Below are 23,971 nucleotides of genomic sequence, written 5' to 3'. Positions count from 1 at the left end.
AAATGGCAATAACAGTACATTATTTAAAGAAAACAATAAAGCTGCTCCTGCTTTTCAGATTTGCAACCCTTTACATTTTTATAATTAAACTTTTAGTTAATTTCTTCTGTAATTCAGAAGAACAAAGCAATTTACAAGTCTCTACAGAAAAATGCTACAAAACTTTAATTATTTTGATATTTCAGGAACATATTTAGCTCAACATTGAACAAAGCTAGTTGTGCCAATCTACATCAGTAACATCCAGAGAGCTGTTAGAATTCAGTAATCATTTGGAAAATGAACTTGATGTTTCCTGGCTATCATAACAAGGTTGAAGTCTGAAACTGTGCTGATTTCTGAAAATCCCCAATAGTAATGAAGTTATACTGATTGACATCAGCAAAGAAATTGTTGCTGGTGTGTATTCATTATACTGGAAACTCTTAAGAGTAATAACTTAAAATTCATTGTACAGAGTAAGTTGCAGAAAAGGACGAGAAGAGTTAACCTTCAGATCTAATTCAGCTGTTACATAAATAAGACACAGCTTTTGACCCTCCCAAGTCCCCTGTTCCACCAAAGTCCCTGTGAGCACCACACTTTAGACCTTCACCTTACAAGGTTCTGTGGGTGGCCCACCAAGGATGTATGGATCCTTTCACATCTGCAATCCTGCAGACATGGCATTGTCTCAATGACTGCCTAACTCCAGGCAGTATCAACAGGGAACAGCATATCTCATATTTAATATAACATTTTTATAGACTGAAGCTCCAGGGGATAAATAGAAAATTCAGCCTTTTTAAAAAGAAATAGAATTGTTAGGCATGCTTTAGTTGTCATGCACTGAATTTTCATTTGAATAATATAATTTAAGAGAAAAAAATAAAGCAGATGAAACAGAAAAGAATACTAAGAAGTGAAGAAGGGGTATATCTGATTGCCAACCCCTTTACTTCGCATTCATGAAAAATAGGCTGCTTCCTCAAATCAGCAAACTGTTCTAATAACAATTATTTTTACTTCCCTGGCATTAGTCATCTGAAATACCTTACAGGTTTCTGACCCATCATTCAAGTCTTAGCCACGAACAATACACTTAGCAGAGTGGCACTGGTGCCTGCAGAGAATGAACAGGCAAGTCATGCTCATGTACTCCTGGCCTTGATGAGGGAGCCCATGGAGTGAGAGCAGACTGATCATCAATACTCCTCTCTCCCCTGTGCTACTGCAGAGCTTATTGAGGAGCTGGAGGGTGAGGGGGAAGGTGAGGGTGAGCTCTTTACTGCTAGTCTCTTCCACACATTAGGGCTGTGACTGTTTTCTTCTGCTCAGGCTTTTTAGTGACACAGAAGGAGGAGTAGTATACGGCCCAGATTTAACAAAGCAGTGGGCCAGAATCCCAAATGCAATAAGGACAATGAGAAAAAACCCAAAACTCTGACTCTTAATATTTTAAATAATGCTACACAGAACATAAAAAACCCCACAAAAGCAAGAACAAAAGAAAAAAAACCAAAACAAACAAACCCCAAAACAAACAAAAAACCCCAACCAAACCACACAAAAACGCCAAACTACACAAAAACCCCAACCATACCAAAACAACCACAACAAAAACCCAAACATCTAAACAAACAAACAAAACCACAAAACAACAAAAAAACAAACCTAAACAAAAATACCCAAACCCTCAAAACCATGTCAAAAAAATCTATGTGTGCTAAGAGACATATATTAAATATTGCCTTGATAAAATACTGCAGAATAATATTTGCCAAGTTGCTGTAGTATTCTTCAACTTCCAGAAGTGGAAATTGGGCTACATCATTCAGAATCAGTTTTCCTATCTTAAACTTGGAAGCACATGTCATTTGTAAATAAGCTTGGAAGTACACTTCTGTAGGAGATGGATGGAGTAGCGGAGACAAACAAATGGAACATTTAACTAAATCATGTTTTTGTAAGTGGAGGTGAAGGGAAAGAAATCCCTTCCCACCAACCTAGAGGTGCAATCTTTTCCATTCATCTCTGTTTCTTCTGGCACAGACACAGCCGTCACCTTGAAATGCTTAGGACTGTGCATTGTTAATGAGGATGCTCCACACTGGCCAAGGAAATTGTGTTCCCACATTTTCTCTGACTTCTCTTTGGGGTATGAAAGGAGAACTGGGATATGAAGGGAGACTACAGCACCATATGGAGAATTGCATGGAGACAGATTTCTCTGTCTGTCACATCTGCAGTACTGCACAATACTGTCTGAACAGGGACAGAACACAACCATGGGAACAGAGCAGCTCTGCAGAGTGAGGTACATACATGGTTTGAACCAAAAAAATGGACCAACACATTTTAAATGTTTCTCTCTCTCCCTAAAATCCCCCTTCTCTTTCTGCACTGACATGGCACTAAAACAGAAGCAGTTTCTGTGAACCCATTTAAAACACCTCTGCTGGACCACATAATAGGAAAAAAAGATATTTTCTATCTTGTGCCATGATCTGCACCAGAATAATAGTGGAGTGGAAGAACACAGAGCCAGGGTACTACAGAGCCTCCTATGAATGACTTTTGGAATAATCAGTTTGAGTCTAGTTTCCGTAACTATTCACTGTTTTCTTATTTCTGTGTACTTTTACACCTTTATTAATCCTTCTGTCCAGGAACGTGATGTGCTTTGTGCTTGAGTTTAATGGACCTCAAGACATTGATTTGTTCAAGCTTTAGCTTTGAAGGATTGTTAGTGTTGTGCAGATCACATCTTTATAGGTCCTACATGGAATCATAGAATGAAAGAAAATTAAGCTGCTATAAGCCTCACTGTATTATCTGGGGAAGAGGTGCATTATTTTCTAGCCTGCAGAAAGCTAAGGTCTGCAATAATTTAACAAAATTCTACAAGAAACATAGAGAATGAAATGAATTCTCACTTCAACTCAATGAAAGTTCATGATGATATTTCACCTGAACAGTTACAATTGTGCTCCAAGTTATGACTTCCTCTGTACACTTCCTACGTAATTTTCCTTGTGTTCTTACCCAGTGGGTTAAAATCATCCCTCAAGTGGCATATACTTTATTTTCACTGCTTAAGCCAAGATAAGGTGATAGTTTTCTTCCTTCCCTTAAGATTGGTCAGAGCAGAAATGGGTAAATAAACTGTAATCACATCAGCGAAACTTAAAGAAATGAAATACAAGGCCTTTTCTTTTGTACTGCTTGTATATTTTAACCTGGATTAAAGATGATCTTCAGTCTAAAACAATGATCTGGTTTCAGACTGAGTATTAACAAAAGTCAAGAAACTGTAGAAAGCTTTCAATTTATCACACAAACATTTATAAATTTACCTTCTGCAGTTTCCTTTGGTACTCCCTCCACCACCCAAATAGCTTCACAGCCTCATTTTCCGATACTGTGTCATGTACACTGAGACCTGGGAGGTGTCAATCCATGGGAGGATAGGAGGTGCATTTCTTGGTCAGAGCTTATTGTCTCTCCAAAACCATCATTATCCTCCTAAAATTCTTAAAACTTCTGCCTAGTCTTCGGTAAAGGCTTATAACCACAGACATTTCCAAACCAGAGAAAAAAACCCCAGTTATTGCTCTTTACATTGGAGTTTATGACATAACATGTCCTTAAAAATGGCAACAATGAGATTCTCAGGAAGCTCTTGCCCAAGTCAGGAGAGCTTCTGTTCTCCTATGAGAGCACAATTTAGCCTCTGGCACTGTGATGCAGTTAAACACACACCCTCTGCAACCCTCCATGTTTCCAAACTCAGTAAAAATTACCATTAGAAGGGTGCAGTGACTAATGAGCTGACTCATGTTTAACTTTGCCTAAACCAGGACCTCCAGGTTCCTTTCTGTGGCACTGCTTTCCATCGTCTCGTTCCCCAGTCTGTCTGTACATCCAAGGTTGCCCCATCCCTCATGCACATTCCGTCACTTTCCCTTATTGAACAAACCCTTCTGCTTTGCTTTTTCGTTTTCCTTTCTGTTCGTCTTTCAAGCCTCCTTGTTTTATAGAACAGAAAACTTAAATCAGAAGCCTTAAAAAAAAAAATAAACCTTTAATCTTTATTCAGAATTCTCTTTTATGATGCTAATGGATGATTTTACAAGAACTAACATTTTCTCATATTTATTATTGTTGCTTAAATTTTCCACATTTAATAAAGAGGGACGAAAGACAATATAATTGCATCTTGCAGAAGCCTTCTCTTTTCTTTTAGACTTTATTGCTTTTTCAGAATTTTGTAAGATTTTAAACAGAGTAGGAATTACTTAACAGAAATAAATTTTTCAATGCTTAGAGCTTGGTTACTTTCCTCAACTGTGTAGGGAAAAATGCTCTTAGAAACACAGTGCCATGTGGACTTCTAATATTTCTTTTTCAATGTGTAAGCTAGAGGAAGCATGGTCACCACTGAATCTCTCAAATATCCTGGGTTTTTTCCCACTTGATTTCTCCAGTTCAGACTGAGCAATCCTGATCCAGGACAGAAATAACCCTGTATCTTACTCAGAAGACTCTGAAAATTAAAGTTCCCTGCAAAAGCCTAAAAGACATGCCAGAGCTAGGCAATGCAAATCGAGGATAATGACAGGAAAGGAACAATTAGATGCTCTCATTTTTTGAAGATAATGAAAGAAAGGATTTTCTCCAAAATTCATCACTTTCTTCCAGGACATTGCATTATGAAGTACAAAAACAGAACCACCACTATTCTCTGACAGTTTACAGTCCAGATTACTAAATTGATTCTGGCTCCAAGTGTCATGTTTCTGAGTCAGTGCAATTTTAACTGTGTATTTAAATATTAGTTTGTTGACGCCCAGCTCTTAATACAAGTACAGATGCATTTGCATTGTAGATAAAAGTGACTGATGATCTCATGGCAAGTTTTGAAGCTTTATAGGAAATAATCATTATTTTTGAAGTACACAAAGATAAACCAAAGATTAGATAATATATATTACAGCTATCCTCATTTACATGATACACAAGGGGGAATAATCCTTGTCCTTGGTAATTGATGAGGAACTTCACATTTCACATATTTCTTGAATGAAACCCTGAAGAGTAGAATGACTCACCACTCAGCTGTACCTTTCACCATGTCCTCACAGGACTCAGAAGAGAAAAAGAGAGAAATATAAACCAGCCTGATTTTTATCCTATTCTTGAGATAAAGCTTCTAGCTTATCTAGAGGACATAAACCTTGAAGTATATTTACGAATGGGCCTTACTTATTGTATGAACTAAACTTGCAAAGGTCCATGCCCTAAGCATCAGCTTTGGTTAAAGCCACCTCCTTTAACCTGTGTAAAACCTAGAGCCTGAACTCTCACCTTCCTTTTCCTCACCAGTTATGGAAGGCTTGGAGTCAGACACCAAACCATGCGCTTTCTGAGCAGGGACTCAGCCAGGGTTTAGAAATATGGAGCCAACAATGTGCAGAGGCTCAGAACCACTCAATATTTTAGTGAAAGTCAAAGTACTTAAGGAACATTTTAAGGGAAGAAGAGAGTTTTTTTACAGATGCTGCTATGACAAGGATATTGTATATAAAAGTGTCTTCTACTTTTATGTAAGAAAGGACATCTTGCCAAATGAAGATTTGCACCATTTTGAGTGCCCCATAGCATACTATTCCCAATGAATTAAAGGTAATTAAATTCTGTTATCTGGGTTTTAAGAGCTCTTCAAGGAAGAGTATAATGCAATGTGCATTTCCCAATTAAATGAAGTGTTCTGTGAAATGAATGAATCACTACAGGGCAGTGCTTTATGGCAAAATTTCTGACACACCTGTGAACAGGAAGGGTTCCACAGACTCTTCTGCTGAAAAAAAAATCATTTTTTGCAAGAAGGAGTAGAATGGTTTTGTTTTGAAGCTTAAAAAAAATTAAAAAAAAATTAAAAAGAGAAGATATTTCTGGGTTTCTCTGTATTAACAAATGACAAATGAAATACCTGGTGAAGTATCTACTCAAGTCAGTACCAGTATGAGTTGAAGAAATCATAGCAGTACCAAGTTGAAAAAGAAAGCTCAATAGTGATTCAAAATCAAAAATGGGAATCAGAAATTATGAATTAGTTAAACTGTGTGCTGGTGTGCATTTTGCCCATAGCTAAAGGGACTACCACACATGGAGACTGTACCTTCAGCAGCCTAGAGTGAATTTTCTGCTTTCCTACATATAAAATGATTCACTATTTTTGTGAGCAATGTGAAAATATCTTAGCAACATATAACAGGTATTAGTGATTAGTTTCAACAAAAACACATTGATAAAACAACAGCAAATGTAATTTATTGTGAAATTTAGTACTAAAACCTGGTCTCTTAGCTGAAAAGCATAGTGTCTTCTTGACCCTGTAATATATGTCCATGCAAGATTTTAAAATTCTATGACAAGAATTTAAAAGCTAAAATTACAACATTGTTCTGCATTTAGATCCAGATCCTTGCTTTCATTTGAAATACAGAGGACTGGAACCTCTGCAGTATTCTAATTATATTTTTCTCACAAAAAATTAATTTCTGCCATCTCCACAGTAAGAAAGTTTCTCTATTCAGACTCAATGAAATAAATTTGACAGAATTATTTGAATAATCCATAATAAATTGATAGCTAGTCAAGAGGTTGATGTGTTAATAACAGTAATATATTAGAAAAAGAAAAATGCATTAGGTAGAATCAAAACTTGGAGAAAAAGGAAAAATATAAAGTTTTGACAAACTGTCATGGGTCAAAACCAGGACAGCAGTATCCTCAGGATACAGCAAAATTTAAAAAAAGGACTTGCAGAAAAGGAGTTTCCTCATGACAGTTTTTCAGCGAGTAAATTATAAACTAATCTCACCCCTATTGATGAAACCAAAGTTTTATTCTCTCTTCAGATCTTAAGCAACTCCTCACGTGTTACAGCACCTCTGTAATCTTCATTCTCTAATTTTTTTTTCTTCTCAAGGGGATTTATTCTAGCCAGGGTACTTTCGAATCTAAAACATGGTGCTGCTAGAGACACTTGTCCATTGACCTGGGCTTATTATGCACAGAAGGTTGAAATTCTTTCTTTTTTTGTAAGACACAAAAAATATGCCATCTTCTCTACAGCTGGGAAGAATCTTAAATCTTGCAAAAAGATCTAAAGTTGTATAGTCTTATTAATGTAACTAGTGACCTTTATAAATGGAGTGGCGGCACAGAGCACAGTGTCCAAACAAACCAAGAAGGACCTGGGCTCCAGCTGGTGTGAGGAAGCCACTGAACTGCATTTCAGATCTGAGAAGCTGGTTATTTGGTGAACTTGGCCAAGTGCTTACCAATTGACAGAAATTTCTCAGTATGCACCAGATGATCTGTTCCTGAGGATATCCATCATCACTGCCACTGACTTGTTTTTGTTATGGTTGTAGATGAAAGCCCCAGAAGAGAAAAAAAAAAAACAAAAGAAGCACATCCTCCCAAAATTTATACTGGACCTTTTAATGCAAATTTAGTAGATTAAATAGATTAATTTAGTAGATTTAGTAGTTTACCTGGTTAGACTACTGGCTAAATCAGAATATTGATTCTTTTGCACAACTCTTTTTTTGTTGATGTTGTTCTGAATTTCTAAGGACAGCCTTTGGGCTTCCATGTTCACTGTTTAGTTGTTCTTCAGATAAAAATCACCAAGTAAAGATTACCCACTGTCTCTGACAATTTATCTTCTCCAGACTGAGAGAAAACACAGATATTTAGAATATCTCAGCTTACCTTAAGAAAAAATCAGTTTTTTGACCTATTTGACTGCAGATGGAGGCTAAATTTATCTAGAGGTTATATTAAAAATCTTTTAACATCAAAAGGCAATTTGGAAAGTTCATGTAGGAAATAAAAATGCTTTAGAAATTGTAGGAACGCTTCTATTCTACAATGCAGCAAGTATTTTTCATCATATTTGTAATTCTTAAATTTCTAAGATACTTCGGTTATTTTAGGGGAAATGTCAGTAGCATATCTAAGATCTTCAGGCTTGAAAAGCCTACTGTCATAGGGAGATACAGCCCCTACAAAAAATTTCATGCTGCTTTAGGCTACTCAAGAACTTTGACTTGTACTTGTGAAATAAGTTATTTGTGGTCACTTCCATTGTTTGCTATTCTAGTTCTGTTGAGGCAACGTACTTCATCAGATTCAGGCTACTGCCCTTCTAGTTTGCTGCTAGTAGTCAATAAAATTAGGGTTACCATCAAAATTCATTTAAAACTGCCATTATCCTTTATCCTTTTGGTACCACATGAATTAGAGAACCCATTCTGCAACACTAGAGAGCCTCCCCAAAGTTTAAATAAACAAGTTTATTTAAACGTTGATTTCTGGGGACAATCAGCACAAATATTGTAACTAAACTCTCATCTGCAATCATGTGTGTACTATATCACATATAAATAATTCCAGACAGATGTGATGAGCAAACCAAGATGCTTGAAATTAGTCTTTAAAACACATGCCAGCTAACATCAGTAAAGGAAGAAATGTGGTACACTTTTTTAGGAAAATGGCTTTAGAAAGATTGGGTTTGAAATTTCAGTACATTTTCCTACCCTTTTTTTTACTGCTAAAACTTTTAGAGACTTTAGTGGTATTATATCAGCTTTCTAGTTGGCAGGGCATCAGATTACCTGTTAGAAAAATAATTTATATTGGCACTTTTTTTTTTTTTTAAATACTGATTTTCAATTATTTGGTTTTTAAAATGAGAGAAAAGGATGGTATCGAAAAGAGCAGAAAGGAGGGAATAAAGGAGTGGGAAGAGTGGGAGTAGGGGACAGAATTATCAGTCTCAGTGTCCTGTACATGTCATTTGGATGCAAAGATCTCTGAGAAACAGAACTGTTGTAACTGTACCACCAATAAAAGCATCCTAATGACTTCATACAACTTTATGGAACATTTGCAGTATTAGGAGTGGTACACAACTACTGCTCTTTATTTTGTCACAACTGTTCTCACTTTCTACTACAGTTATACTACATCAGAAACATTCTTTCCCCCCTTCTTCTTGACCTGTATTTGTTTTCTTTGCATACACGTTATTTTAACGTGAGTACTTAGTCACTGAATACCTGAAGGCTGATGTCCCCAATATATAGAGCTGAGAAATTTCTGATGAAAAAAGACAGAAATTATCTACATTTTCTCTCTCATGACTAACAGACAATGTATTTTCCATCAGTGTTGTTATTTGTAGATATAGTTTGGACATCTGTTTACCCTAGACCTTAATTAAAACTGCACTTCACTTTGATAAAGAAACTTTAAAAATTGTTTTTTCCATGGTTTTATTTTTATTCACTTCCTGCTGAAGGCAGCCCGAAGATGCTCTGGGCACAGGCAATGCTCTGTACAAACTGATGGAGAAGCAGAACAAGTGCTGACTCCAACCTTTACCACCCTGCTCTGAAACAGACAACAGGTCTCATAAAATAACTTAAAAAGTCAATACAAAGATGTGTGAGCCCACCTCTTTTGACCAGGCATTTCCATTGTCCTCAGAAAAACAAGTCATTGTCCCATATGCATTTTTACAATAGTGAATGTAGCAGTGGAAAAGAAAGCAAAGTCCACAGGCAACAGTTTAACCACCACTCCACCTCATGCAGGACAACTAGGCATTGTTGGTGCTCTGTGATTTTTTTGTCAGCTGTTCTTTTCTATTTAGGCTGCTAGTTATTGGAAGCACTGATGTCTTTCTCATCTTTTGGTACACATGGCTGTGCTGCAACCAGCACAGTGGGGCCCTCATCTCACATAATTACCTGATTTTGCTTGAGATGTCAGTGATTTCACTTAAAGTACACTTTGAAGATGTGCTCCACGAGATACACAACAATAAGAACATTTTTTAAGAGCCCTGCATTGCTCTATTCTGAACCGTCAAAGTCTAAGCAACAGCTAACCCTGGAAGAATATAGTCATTAAAGTTAGGTACTGTTATTTCCAGTGATGCAGACATTTCTTGGCAGTATGGTATGCTAAGCACAGGCTATTTTATCCTAGCAATAGCTCCATACGACGTCAAACCGGCAGCTCTTTCACTGACAATACCTCTTGTAAGATACTTTTGACATGAACAAACTTGTTAGAAAAATATACCATTGGCAAGTCTGTTTCACACATCTCCCTTTGAATTTTCTTGGCTATATACTTTTTAAAAGAACTAAGAAAGTACTTTTCTAAAAAAAAACCAATATGAAAAGCTTCATATCTGTCCAAGTATGGATTAGTCAGGTATACCTCACAACCTTATCCAGAGCAGCTGAACTATGCACAGGGAGCTTCTGAGTTTGGGCTACCCTCAACCAATACAGCGTTATTGCCTACTTGAATTCTTCAACTCTGTCCTCAGCTTAGAAATTAGAAACCTCATATCAAAACCTAGGTATGTAATGTGGATTTAATTCAATATTTACAAATTATTGTGACCAAAATAAAAGGTAGAAAAATAAAAGAAATACAAACTGTGATAACACCTATCATTGAGAGAGGAAAGTCTTACACACTCACAGAAGTTATTTTAGATAGGTACACATGAAGCAGATTATGACTGACTAAGTTTTTTCAATATATTACAATTCTCTGACAGAGGGAAAGACCTTGTTTGTTTTGCACTGTTTTGGAGACAGAGATTTCTTCAGGTCTGAAAGTGTGAATTCCCCTGCAGCCTCAAGTATAAACATATTTTATTGACTTTAGTATCACCGGAATATAAGATAATGGCTCTAGTTTTACTATATATGATAAATAAAACCAACACCCAGAAAAAAAATGTATCTCTCTATGCACTTTTTCTTCTTGGAAGAGGACTAGACAACAAGCATAAGCATGCTGTAAGATATAAAATTTCAACACTACACAGACAATATTGCAGCATGTGGGCTAAATTTATATATAGACAAGACTATACTAAAATACAGTAGAACAAAACTGTATTTCAAAACGAGGCTCTTACTTATATTGACTCAAAATGACCTAAATCTAAATATTCACAGAAGATGGAAAAAAATAAGTCACGGCGGAAGTGACTTAAGTGACTCATTAAGTGTTCATAGGCATCATATTTTCAGTGCAGTGTTAATTATATTCACCTAACACAGAGCACCCATGGCATCAACAAGCAAGAAAAAGGAAGATTTGTTATCACGATTTGGTATGTGGGAAACTGCTGCTCATAATGATTCCATTTCTTACCCCTGGTCACTCACATACAGCATATGGCTCAGTTACAAGCCTAATTTTTTTTTTTCCTATGCTGCTGATAAATGTCTTAAATAAAACATCCTTCCTCCAATTTCTGTGCTAATGGTAATACCCCGTGCTGTAAGGCTGATCCACATACCCAGTCTCTCTATTCTTACATAATTTCTTTTTTTCTAATCTCAAAGACCAGGGAGGAAGATTCCTCATACTCATAACGTTTTTAAAGCTATTTTCCCCCATTTTCACTGTGAAGAAAGCATTAATGGGCTGCATCCTTCTATGGTGCAGCAGGATAGACCAGTTCATCTGAGCCACTGTCAATCTGAGGCTGTATCCCAGAGGATATCAATGAGCTTCTTTTCCTGCTTTTCTGTATTGCAGGACAACTACAATAGCGCTCCTAAATATTTTCAGGTATAAGTTGAGGATATGAAAAGTGCTAACATTCTACCAAACAGGAAAGGGGGAAGAAAATGCATGACACAAACTTCAGCTAGGTCTTCTGAAACTGGAAAATGAGGAACTTTTCTTTCCCCCAAAACTGCTTTGTTCATGGCTTCATCTTGACTGCTGCAAATACAATTGTACATCCTGCCCTGGGATATATGCATATCATTCCTGTTGGCAATGCAGGGAAAATCAGTTTCATATGGCATTGAGAGCTGGGACACTTATGGAAGGCAGCATTTGGCTCTCAGGGTTACACAGTCATTTCTAATTTAGTAGAAAGGGACACTGCATTAGCAAAACCAGAGAAATGGAAGGATCATGAGCCCATCCAATTCCAAGGGGCTACAATTTCTGAGGGCAGAATTGACCCATTATCTTCACATCTTGTGATTCTGGCTCATCTATTCTTTGGCGTAGAGAGGGAGGTACACTTGTATAATAGACAATTCAAAGTCTTACCTGGAATCATAGAGGCATAGAATGTTAAGGGGTTGGAAGAGTCCTTAAAGATCATCTAGTTCCAAACCTCTCCCCACCATGAGCTGGGACACCTCCCACTAGTGCTGGTTGTTGAAAGTCTCATCCAACCTGGCTTTAAACACTGCCAGGGTGGAGTCCAAGGCCCAACCATATCTGCTTTCTAGTAAATACTGGTTCAGTTGTCTAATTTGAGTTGGCTTATCCTTATTTAAAACAGGTATGGATTAGTTCTCTGCTTCCTGGTTTCACAGAGAACATTCACTCCTTCATTCATTCAATACAAGTGAAAGATGACTTGATCTAACCTAGGCAGCTGAGAAACCCACAGTCACACTCACTGCACTGCTGGGGCCAGTACTGCCAGTGGGAACAGAAAGCAAATAACACAAAAACTCAGGGTTAAGGACTCTCTACAAACCTTCTCATGGTTATACTGGCAATTATGCCTCTGTAACAGAGCAGAGATTGTAGATGCAGTTTCAAAAGAAAAATGCTGCCACCTATTTTTCAATTTTTTTTCCTCTTTGTGTTACAGCCTTGTCATTGGAAATCAAGTCTATGCTGCCTACAGCTGGGTTTCACTCTCTATCTTTCTGCACAAGACTTTGAAAAAACTGAGTGCTGCTTTTGCTGTGTTGGCATCTGTTGCAAGATCTGTAATAGGTTCGTGGTTAGGTGCACTCATTAAGTGAACTTGTGGGCAGTGGTACAGTCAGTTAAACATTACCATTGTATACTAAGGACAGTATGAGGACAATCAACCAGTACTCTTAGACTGTGCACAGAGCTTAAAAACAAAATACTTTCCCAGAGCAGAAGATTCTGAATACCAATGCTCTTGAAAGATAAGTTTGTGATTCAAAAAGTAGTAAAGTGATATGAAAATAAGAGAACAGTTGAGAACATTTTCTCCCCTAGGTATGAATTCTGGGGACAGAATGAAATCACATTAAAAAAGGATTCACCACAATTATGATTTAGAGGAAATTTGGGTTGCAATCTATGTGTCGGTGTTCTTTTTATTTAGCTGATTATGAAAAATCCTTTCACTAACCACATATCACCCTTTCTGCATTTGATGACTTCTTTTATTTTAAATACCTCTTTTAAGAAGGATTACTTTCATAGAATTTTCAAGAACATTTTGAAGAAAATATAGCAGTTAGGTACTATGGAGTCTTTTTGTTGGTTTTGGGGTTTTTTTTTCCCTGCCACTACTACAGAAAAGCATCCTTCACTCTCCAAGAGCAATAACAGCTTACCTGGCAAATCAGCACCTGCCATCTGCAACACTATAGTATATTTCAAAATGTAGTTTTTGCTTAGTCAAATACGCTTACTATATAATACAATAATGACCTAAGAATTTAACCACCTAAAGTGACACAGAAGATGGAGAAGCCACAGCAGAAAGGAAAGGTTGTAATGTTTATAGATTCCAAATTGTAGTCTTTGTGGTTGTAGTGTTTCATTTTGAATGATGAATTAGCTTCTGTGAGTACTGTACTTTACTTGACACGAGAACACTTTATTACTGCCTTGAATGAAAACAAAACAGCCTCAAGAATACTCCTTGTGCCCAAATTGCTGACAGATAGTGTCTCTCATACACGTGTGTGCAGTAGTTGCAATATTGTTTATTTCCCTTCTTTAACTTGGACATGTGGCACTAATGAGCATGGACTGGGGTTACAACAAGGAGACATTTGGGCTAATGTTGCTCCCAGGCATCCTTGGAAGTGGGATTTAGTCTCAAAACTTTTCTGTACTTGCATTTCCACTTCAGCTGTGATGTTTCTCAGTATTTTCAGACATACCTAATTCATCATAAATCTCACATAATTATAACATTTTTTGTTTTTCTGCATACAGGTAATAAATTTTAAATGTTTTTCTCCATCTTCCTTTCTGATCAGTTGCAAATGAAACATTAGAAATTAGGGATTTATATTTATTTTTTTTAGGAGGAGCATTTCAAAGCTTCATTCTTTAATATTATGAAAGAAGAAACATACAGTAGCATTCACAACAACTCAGCTTTCAAAGAGCATGCACCCATTGCCAAATAAATAGCACAGCCATTTATTCAGTATACCTTCCTCTGCCTGCCATTCCAGTGTCAAACTTGTAAGTTCAAAAGTGCACCCTTTTTTTTTTGCCAAAACCAGAAGACCCATTTTATGTCTGCTAAGCAATTTTATGAGGGAAGAATAATGGAACTTCAGTCCTTTTTAAATGATATATTGTCTGTCAGCCAAGTAGATCTGTTCTGAAAGGCATGGCCATGACAGTCAGACACAGCTTGCGTGACTGCTCAATTTCATGTCTACTGCCAAGATAGGTGAATATTGTCAATACAACAAAAATAATTTTAGAGGTTTCAGAATATTTTGAATATTGACTCATGTGGCAACAAACACATATGCAAGGCAGTACAAACTTTCATTGCCATGCCTGTTGCATTCAAACAAAATCTAGTTTATACATTTCCTCTGTTGCCCTATTGCTTTCTAAATCCACTTGGCATTATTACATAGTGGATATGTGAAACATGAGGCAGACCAAACTCTCTGTTGGACATCCACTGAACCAGCCCAGAAAACTGTTTCTCTTTTCTTTTTAAATTTGGGCTTTCTGAAACTACAGAAAAAATAAGATTATTATTATTCTAGAGCCAGAGTTTATGAAATTTCAACTTTGAAAACACCACAAAAACATCAGCATTGCACAGCTGAATTTCTCAGCAGTAATGTGTAAGACTGGAAGCAAGCGACAAATTTAATTACAGGAAGGCTGTTTAATCCACAGACCACCTCTTCATGCATTGCAAAGGGCCTCAGCATCACTCACTCAGATTAGTCTATTGACACTAAAAAGCCAAGTTTGTCCATCTGCACCCTACTTACATGGCACTGTGCGGAGGTAGAGATTGTCTCTTATGATCTGCTGGAGCTCATGGTCCACCGAACCTTTCTGGAACCGTAGGTTGAGGTAGTGACGAAGGTCCTTATCAACAATGCCTCCTGTCAGGGAAAAGACAAATGAAAGTACAATTTAAAATTATATTGCTTTGATGGAAGCAATGAATCACTTGTGAAGTCTTTCCAGCTCATTTTCCTTCACGTTTCTGTCATGATGGAGAACAAAAAGTACACAGAGATTTCTGGTTAAAGCATATGGTTAGTAGGGTATTTTTTACTATTGATAATTGTATAAGTTAAAAACAGTGACAAATAACTGGCTAAAACTGTACAGTTCAGAAAATACACACAGGATTATAGACAGAGCTGTCAATATGCTTTCAGCACAAAACTTGAACATACTGTTTTTACACAACTACCTACATATGTATCTAAACAATAAAGTATGAGGTATTATGTTTACATGTTAGGTATAACATGTATTACTACATGTTGTTACGTACATGACCTTGTACCAGTTTCCCATTTCTTATTAAACCATAAATATTGATTCAAAATCCCTCTGCAGTAATCAGTGTTTTTAGTCCATGTGTAACCAGAAGGAAATGTGGCTGTTCTTAGCGATCATATAAATGTTATATGTCTTGTTTTATTTATTTCTGATAGGACTCACAATTGAGAGAGACACTATCAAAAACAAGGGTTCATATTTTATTTCCACCACCAAAAATAGCATTACAACATCTCAGCAAAGCAGTGCAAATGTGGAAAAAACTGAGTAAAAAATCTTGCATTTGCCACTTTTACTAAAACTTTAGGAAAAAACAATTTAAACTACTGTTTAGCCACTGACTGATGTATCATGTTCAACTATGAAAGGCATATCTAGAAATCTAATCCAACATGATTAATAAGCATTTCCCAATATAGTTCCTCCCCATTTCTTTTAACCTTGAATAGAGATCACATTTATAATTACGGAGAAGTCTATAAATAACTCAACTTCTTCTCTCTCTGAAATCCTAACATAGGAAAAATATAGAAAATCATTACTATATTGAGTTCTGACATATAGTCCCAAGATGAAAAATTGCAAGTAGATAGATCCCTAACTTGTTGCTTCACTCATGCAACCTTAAAACATTTTTTCAAATGGCATTTGCAATTGAACCCTCTGTCAAAAGTCTTATTGAATCAGACTATATAAAGATTTTCCTGTAAATAGGAACACAAAACATCCCTACCTAAGTATATGAAAGTCACTGCAGAGCACAAAGGGTTATAAATTAAAATATATTTCCTTTTACAGCTATTCCTATTTATCTGCCTCTTACAAGTCCGTAATGTTATTACTGCTGCTCTTTGTCAGTAACTTCAAAACCTTATGTTCCAGGTTTATAAAAAGCTTATAAATAATTACTCTCTCCTTTAGCTAAAGGCAAAAAACGCGGCAAACTTTCACAATCAAAAGCAGGAGGAAAAAAGCACCCCAGCTCATAAGACACAAAATACCTGTATGCTTGGTTCCCTGAGGCTGAGAATTTCCACGTGGATCTCTGTTCTTCCAGGATCCCCAAGCTCTAATTGATCTACTGTTTGTACCACTAACCCTGTTTCTTGCAGTAGGTTCAGTTTGCAGATGAGACCATCCTTACTTCTAATTTCTTGTGAGATTTCTGAGGAGGCTGTGGAGAATTCACTGAGTCTGCTGTCCTTCGTGATCGGCTGCAGACAGTAAAGGTCCTGCAGCTCTTGCTCCACTCACTCTAATATACAGAACATGCCCAGTGATGCTGATGCTTTTTGGCAGCCTGAGAAAATGCCAGTTTGAGAACAACAGCTGTAGCCTGCCCACTGACACAAACCCGAATCATTCAACTTACAACATCAGTAAGTTTAGGAACCTCCACAGATTTCTGACCCTCAATGTGCATTTTTTATTTACAGCCTCTTATGTCAAACACAGCCATTTAGTTAATTTAGTTCAAGATGTGTAATGAATGCACTAAAACCTCTTAAGCACTTCATTAAAAGAGTCACCTGATATTTCTGGCAAATTGCATATTCCAAACTAGATATAAAAATGTGTATTTACAGGAAAAGATGCCTACAGTCCTGCATTTGTTACATGAAATTCAAAAGCAAGTTTCTAATAGAAATAAACAGTAATCAAATCATAGTTCAGAGGAAATAAAACTTAGCAGCTTCCAAGCACAATGGAAACAATATAATTTTTTCCTAATATCCGAGTATATACTGTAGAGTTTTGTTGATTTTAAAGAGATTAACTACAGTCAACACATGTATAATTACAAATTTTCTTCTTCAAGAGTCATTCTGTTGTCTGAACTAATTTGTGTTTTCAATTCTTTGGGCATATGCTACCTTTTTTTATTTTTAATCTGGTAAAACAATGACTTTTTCCTCATGGAAATTGTAAAAAATAAAATAGTTCTAGAGCCCTGAAAAATAGATACAGTATATTTTTAGTTCATCCTTCCAATTGTCATTCTTCTGCTTTTCTCCCCGAAAAAGTTATGTAGTTTTACCTGATGCTTTTTAAAAGCATATTGATTCCACACATGCTTTTGTGGTATTTATAGTACCTGAGCTTTGGAGCAGCCTGATCCTTTTGAAGTACAATCAGAACAACATCTTGCATGTGCAGTTATGGGTCCATAAGACTTTTTGCAAGAAAACTATAGTGAATTGCAAATATGTAAACCAATCTCGATTCAGCAGCAGTGAGTTACAGTTTGTGTTACATACTATGTAAATCAAGAATAACATGAGTAATAGTAATTATAGGACGATGTCCTCCGAAAGGCTGAAAATAAGGCACAGAAAATGTTACCATTTGGTTTACTTCAGAGGAAAAGAAGAACAGTGACATTGACAGCTAGTTCACAGAAAAAGAAGCAGGGGAAAAGCATTTTTACAGTCAATAACTACGATTTAATGGTCCTATCCAGCCCAGTACGACAAGTGACTGACTTACTTTCTGTAGAATTCAACTTCTATTTATTTCCTCTTTTTGTAGGACACTGAAAATTACTGAGATGTTGGAAAATTCCTGACATGAACCCAACCCCCTTCTTTTCTCTTATTCCCAGGCCGCCCACAGTGGAGGAGTTTGTGGCAGTGCCCAGGGAGCACCAGTGCCTGTTGTGCCATTCCACAAATCCCCCGGCACTGCCCTCCAGCTCCCCAGCTGGAGCTCCCAGGGAAGGAGCTCCCCCAGGCCACATCCTGCTCACTGCCTGTGACAGCAGCAGGAAGCACTGTTGTGTGTCTGAGGTATTATACAGCTCGGGCTTTAGGAACCCAATCCAGAGACCATAATTTAAAGGGCTCTTTGGCCACTGCCACAGGAGGAGGCTGACAACTGCATGATGGAGCATTCACTGGCTTGCAGCCACGCAGTGCTTTTATGTTTTTTCCTTTTTGCTGGCTTGAGGCCTGTGCTCTGTTTCAGTTTCATTTCACTCCAATGAATCCCTTTGCTAGCTGAGGAACATAGGATGGGAATTAAATATTTCCAGTAATGATCTCTTGCATAATGTATGTGTGGTTTAGGTACAGCTACCGATCACGACGGCAAACTCATAACCATGACTGAAGTAGATTCCAGATATTATAAAATAAGACACACTTGGCTGAACTAAAAACTGCTCTGTTTGCATGCTATACTTGTGAATTTAATGACCAATGTATTACTTTTTACAGTGTTCTAATGCATTTCTCTCGTTTGGTGGCCTTTATAAAAATCTAGTACAAAAGTCCAATCAGAGAAGTGCAATAAAGAACACACAAAGGGTACTGAATAGTTTCTAGCTCATTAGAAGATTCAAACCTGAAGATAATTGCCATTTCCAAAAAAATGGCAGGAATAAAGGTTTATAATTTTCACTAATTCTAAATATTCTAACAGTTTTTTTGTAACTTCCTATGCAGTAACTCACTGATGATCCAGCTGGAGTCTACACTTGCATTATATTTTCCACAAAGAACACGTTAACACGAACATCCCTCTTGTTCCTGCAGTAGTAGCTCTAAATAATTTGTTTAACCCTTAACACATTTTTATTGGCACAAACTTTCTACAAACTCTTCTGAGTATTCACCCTTTAGCATTTGCTCATCTTGTATCATAATCAATGACTTCCCAAAATGTGGTATAGTAAATAATTTGGATTCTTCTAACAGTAAAGTCAATTGCATCTCATCTGAGAATAATTTGCCTTAGATATTTTATTTACTGGGATTAAAATGTAAAGGATTTCCGTTTCCCTGGCTTCTATAAATACTCATGGTTAGAAATATCTATGTGCAAGCAAGACTTTTAGATCTGTATTTGCATCTATACATGATCTGCATCTGGGGAAACTAAAGGAAATGCCTTAGAATTGTTACTCTGTGAAAGCAGACAAGCTCATAAACTTTGAGTACAAAATACCCCCTCTCTTCTACTGCCCTACTTTAATCAGATTGACTCTCCCTTTGTTTTTTAACAAGCTTCTACTTCTGACTGTAAACATAAGCTATATATTTGGCAAAATCAAATGCCTTGAATGACCTGGCTTTCACCAGCTTCAGCAGGAGTGTTCTACTGGAGAGTCTCATCCAAATGATTTATTCAGGTGGTACCTGGAGCTTTACATCCATACCATGGGGTGGGTCCATGGCCACCTGACAACAGCTTGTTTCTTCTGCACATTTTCAATACAATACCTGCAATTTGGTGCCTGCTAGATTAATTTATCCTTCACTCTTCCCAGATAATCTGACCTTTCTACAAGTAGCCTAAATGATGACCTAAATTCTTTAAATCAGGTATATCAGGAATATCTGATTTATCAATTCTTTTTGCTACCATTGAGATAAAAAAATTATTTTACCCAGGAAGGTGAGTGAAAGAATAATTTTTGTGACACTCTCTGGGATATATCAAGAAAATCATAGTCATCACAGGTAAAAAGCTATGTGCATGATCTAATTGCTCATTTCTGAATGTCTTTTTAAATGGTCCAGTAAGAATCCACAATACCTGAAATTACCCTATAGAACCCATCTTAATCATTCTAATCATTTTAGTGACGCCATGACCACTTATCTTTAAACATCTCTATAATTTTTTCATTCTGTCATATACAACCTAATGTGAGGTGACCTATAATTCTCCTCTTCCAGTCCTGTTCTCCAGACCCACACACATCCATTTTGATGCACAAAATTCAGAAATGAACAGCAGTGAGGGATGGGCACCACACAGCTTTGAGAAGTGTCACCCACAGCTCCCAAACTCCCTCTATTTTACACCCTGAAAGATTTTAAGCATAAACCGACATTTCCTGCTCTATCCACAGGTTTTTCCCAAGTTGATCCTCTCAAAAGAGCACCACAATTCCTTTTTTCTTCCCAAAACTTCAGTGATGTTTTTATGCAACAAACTTGAAAAAAATCCTTAAGAAAGCCTTCATTAAAGAAAAAAATATGATTACCACTACTCATATGATTTCCTTCTGTTTATAGTACAAATGGTACTTTTTAAACAAATGAAATATGTCTTATTTTAGTACTTGATTAATGAAGATGTCAGGTATTTAAAACTTATGAGTCAATATAAGATGATTTACTTTAATAGCTTCTTCAACTGGCAACAGTTAACCAGAAAAATCACTTTTAAGATAGAATATGAAAATTCCAAGTAATGTGAAAACTCTTGGTTGGATTTTGTAAGGATTCATTATTAAAATACAGCCTGTAGCTAAGCCTATTATTTAAGGGAAATTATTCTCAACAAACCTATCTCATGCTCAGATTAGTATAAAGATGAGTGTTGACATTTCAGTAGTCATAGTATAATGGGCATATTCAACAACGGATGTTCCTTCAGGTTTCCAGGTAAAACACGTAAACATCATAACAGTAAAAGAAAAAACTTTAGTAAATTATAAGAAGGATTTGTTACACTGCCAGTCATCACTGAAGATCACACATTTTATTTCAAAGCCTTTCTATCCCTACATTAAACTGTGCATCGTCTTTGTACTTCTGCCTGCCTTTCACCGGTACCTTCAGCCAAGTCTGCCATCTGACTTACCTGCAAAGCCTCAAACCTTTGGGGTGAGCTATGAGCTCTGTGGAATGCGTGTGAGCATCAACAAGGAATCAAGAAGGAATTATTATGCAAGAAAGTGCTCAAGGAGAAAATTTTTTTTTTTTGTATTTGGGGCTACTCCAATAAATTGTATTCCATGATCCTTTAATGGAGATCTAAACAAACTTTAAGGCTTTGGAAAAAAATTAGATCTTGGTATTCTTTTATGTGCTATATACAATGAAAAACATTTTAAGATCTAATTTTTGATGGGATACGGCCTTCTTTTTCATAGCCTGCTATTTTGTAGTCTTTCTCTTTGGGTACGGATTATATGGGCAACCTTTTTGCTTATGGATCTTTTATATTATCTATCATACACATCTATCATATTTATAACACTTAGAGTTGCATCCTCAGCTTTATCCTTTGATTTCTTCCTCCTAGCATTTTAAATTCAAAATTCCAAAATACAGGATTGTAGGACTTCCAGGTTAAACTGCATGGGGATGGCACTACATACAGACTGTATTAAAAAACCTGCAATAAATTCTAGCCAATGACTGATTTTCTCCATTATGAGAATTCATATTTGGATGAATGTCTCTGTACAAATAGGCAATTCCCTAATCTCTACAGATGATAAATTCCACCTGCTCTTCTCAGACCAAGTGACAGGCTGAGGTTTGCACACTCTTTGATCTTCACAGTGGAGAAAGTTTCCACTTTGTTTCTGGGAACAGAGGAGTCCTCACTGCCTAGTGACACCCTGGGTTCAATTCACCACTGTGCTACACCTGCCTTTGTTGTACCTTCTGGGGTAGTCTGAGGACCAGATAAACAGAATACCCTGGAGCAGCCACAAATGAGACCAGCACCACGGGGGAAGACCGATTCTAAGAGCACTGTACAAGCATATCATTCCCTGGATTTATTTTCTTAGTTTTTGTGGCTAGCCTCAAGCCTCTGTTTGAAATGTGAAGACACAAGTGTACACTGTGCTGGAAGCAAAAATGTGTTTCGTAATGATACAACGAGGCTGTGTCAGCAGGAGACTCAACAGAGCCAAACACATCTGCATCTTGTACTTTACCTCAGATTGCTGAACTTCAGCTCTTATTACAATATAGAGCTCCACTCCTCATGGCTACAGAGAGTTTTCCATTGCAAAGCCAGTTGAAGCACCTTCCAAAGGCTGCTAGCAACATGCAACATGCCTTCTAATCTCAAAGTTACCCCAAGTCAACCTCAAAAAATGGACATTTACCCAGTAAAATATTTTGTACCTTTGCTATTTAGAGGTACTTTGTTTTGTTTTCTTCTTTAAATTTACTGCTCAGCACAGTTCTAGATTGAAGATGCTGGGAAATGCCGTGATTTAACTGGCTGGTAAAAAAAAGTCCAGCTGTCATTTCTGTAACAGAGAGGATAGTTTGGGGCACTTTGCCTTCAGAATACTCATCTTTTATTCAGTGTTCCAGTTAATAGGTGCATAAATAAAGTGATGTTCAAATAATGCTGCTGTTGTCTACAAAGCTGTCTGGAAATGAACTGCCTTTTATTTGAGTTTTGTAAATTTGCTAAAGCTAATTATGACCCAGCTGTTTGTAGATGCCTCCAGTTTATCAATGATTTGATTTTTAACTTACACAAAAACGTTAATGACTGCTACTGAGATATTTAAGAGACTCATATTGTTCCTACAAGACTTGCTACAAGGCAAATAATTATCTTTACAGATGTTTTTGACAAACATAAAACTGTAAGACATTATACATTTAGTTACAAAATAAGAATGTCAAAACCCACACTCAAGCTGTGCAGTCATATAGAAGCCAGCAATATTTGTACAGATAGGTTTCTCTTTAAATTTGTACATATTTACAGAAGCCTTTACTAGCAGTCAAATACTACCTGGCATTCAGATGCTCCCACTCCAGGAAATCTCCTTCTATTTGGTCAAAGGGTGACACAAGAGTTTGAAATTTGCTAAGGCCAATGTTTGTTATGTAACTGAGCTCTCAGATACAGCTCCAGAAGAAAGTTCTAGAAACTGACTTCAAGAAGTCAGTTGGAAAAGTGAAACAACATATCTCATTGGTATGTGAGTGTCTTTGGAAGTGTCTTTGAAAACTGATGGCACATAAAGATGAAAACTCACAGAACAGGTTTAACCAGAGAGTGACTGTATCATACTAAAAACATTTGAGCAGACTAGTAAGGCTGGTTTTAGTTCAGAATAACATTTATACTGTTATTTGAGTTGGATATATTTCCAGGAAGATGTTTTGTATTCTAGGAAGATCTCTATTAGTCAGAAATGTCCAACAGGCAAATTTAATTAATAAGGAAACAAATGTCATAAAGATGTAAGAATTTAAATTTTAATCAAGCTGTAGCAAAATTTTTTAATGTGTATACCTGGAAAAAAAACCCCATGTGATGCTTACTGACATATTAATTAGAAAAAAAGGGACAAATTGACTTCTCTGAAAAATGCAGCATTAATCTGTAATACACAGTAACGGTGACAATGGGGGTCTCATTTGTTCTGGCTGGATACAAATTATACTTCACTGTGTCAGTGTAATTCTCTGTGCTTTAAGGGTGACTCACCCAGCACTAAAACCCTGCAAGCTCTCCGGGGGGTCAGCTGGTGGATGCCCAAAACACCTGTAAGGAGAGCCTGCTCAGACAATATTCCTCAGGGAGCAGCCACACACATCTCTCTTGTACCAGAAGCCACCATTGCTGTTCACATCCAAAGCCT

General features: G+C 36.8%; 1 protein-coding gene across 10 annotated transcripts in view; it reads right to left on the bottom strand.

The window, feature by feature from the left end:
• The window catches only part of MAGI2 (membrane associated guanylate kinase, WW and PDZ domain containing 2), a 714,127-nt gene that overhangs the window by 482,940 nt on the left and 207,216 nt on the right, over window positions 1-23,971 (bottom strand). For all 10 annotated transcript variants that reach the window (XM_066182812.1, XM_066182813.1, XM_066182802.1 and 7 more), the window contains exon 2: window positions 15,087-15,203. In XM_066182812.1, coding sequence (XP_066038909.1) covers window positions 15,087-15,203 — 117 coding nt within the window. The remainder of the gene's footprint in view (window positions 1-15,086; window positions 15,204-23,971) is intronic.

This window comes from Chamaea fasciata, unplaced genomic scaffold (genome assembly GCF_029207755.1).
Source record: "Chamaea fasciata isolate MVZ Bird 193981 ecotype frontalis unplaced genomic scaffold, bChaFas1.0.hap1 SCAF_5, whole genome shotgun sequence".
Classification (NCBI taxonomy): domain Eukaryota; kingdom Metazoa; phylum Chordata; class Aves; order Passeriformes; family Sylviidae; genus Chamaea; species Chamaea fasciata.
This window is presented reverse-complemented; position numbering and strand designations above follow the sequence as displayed.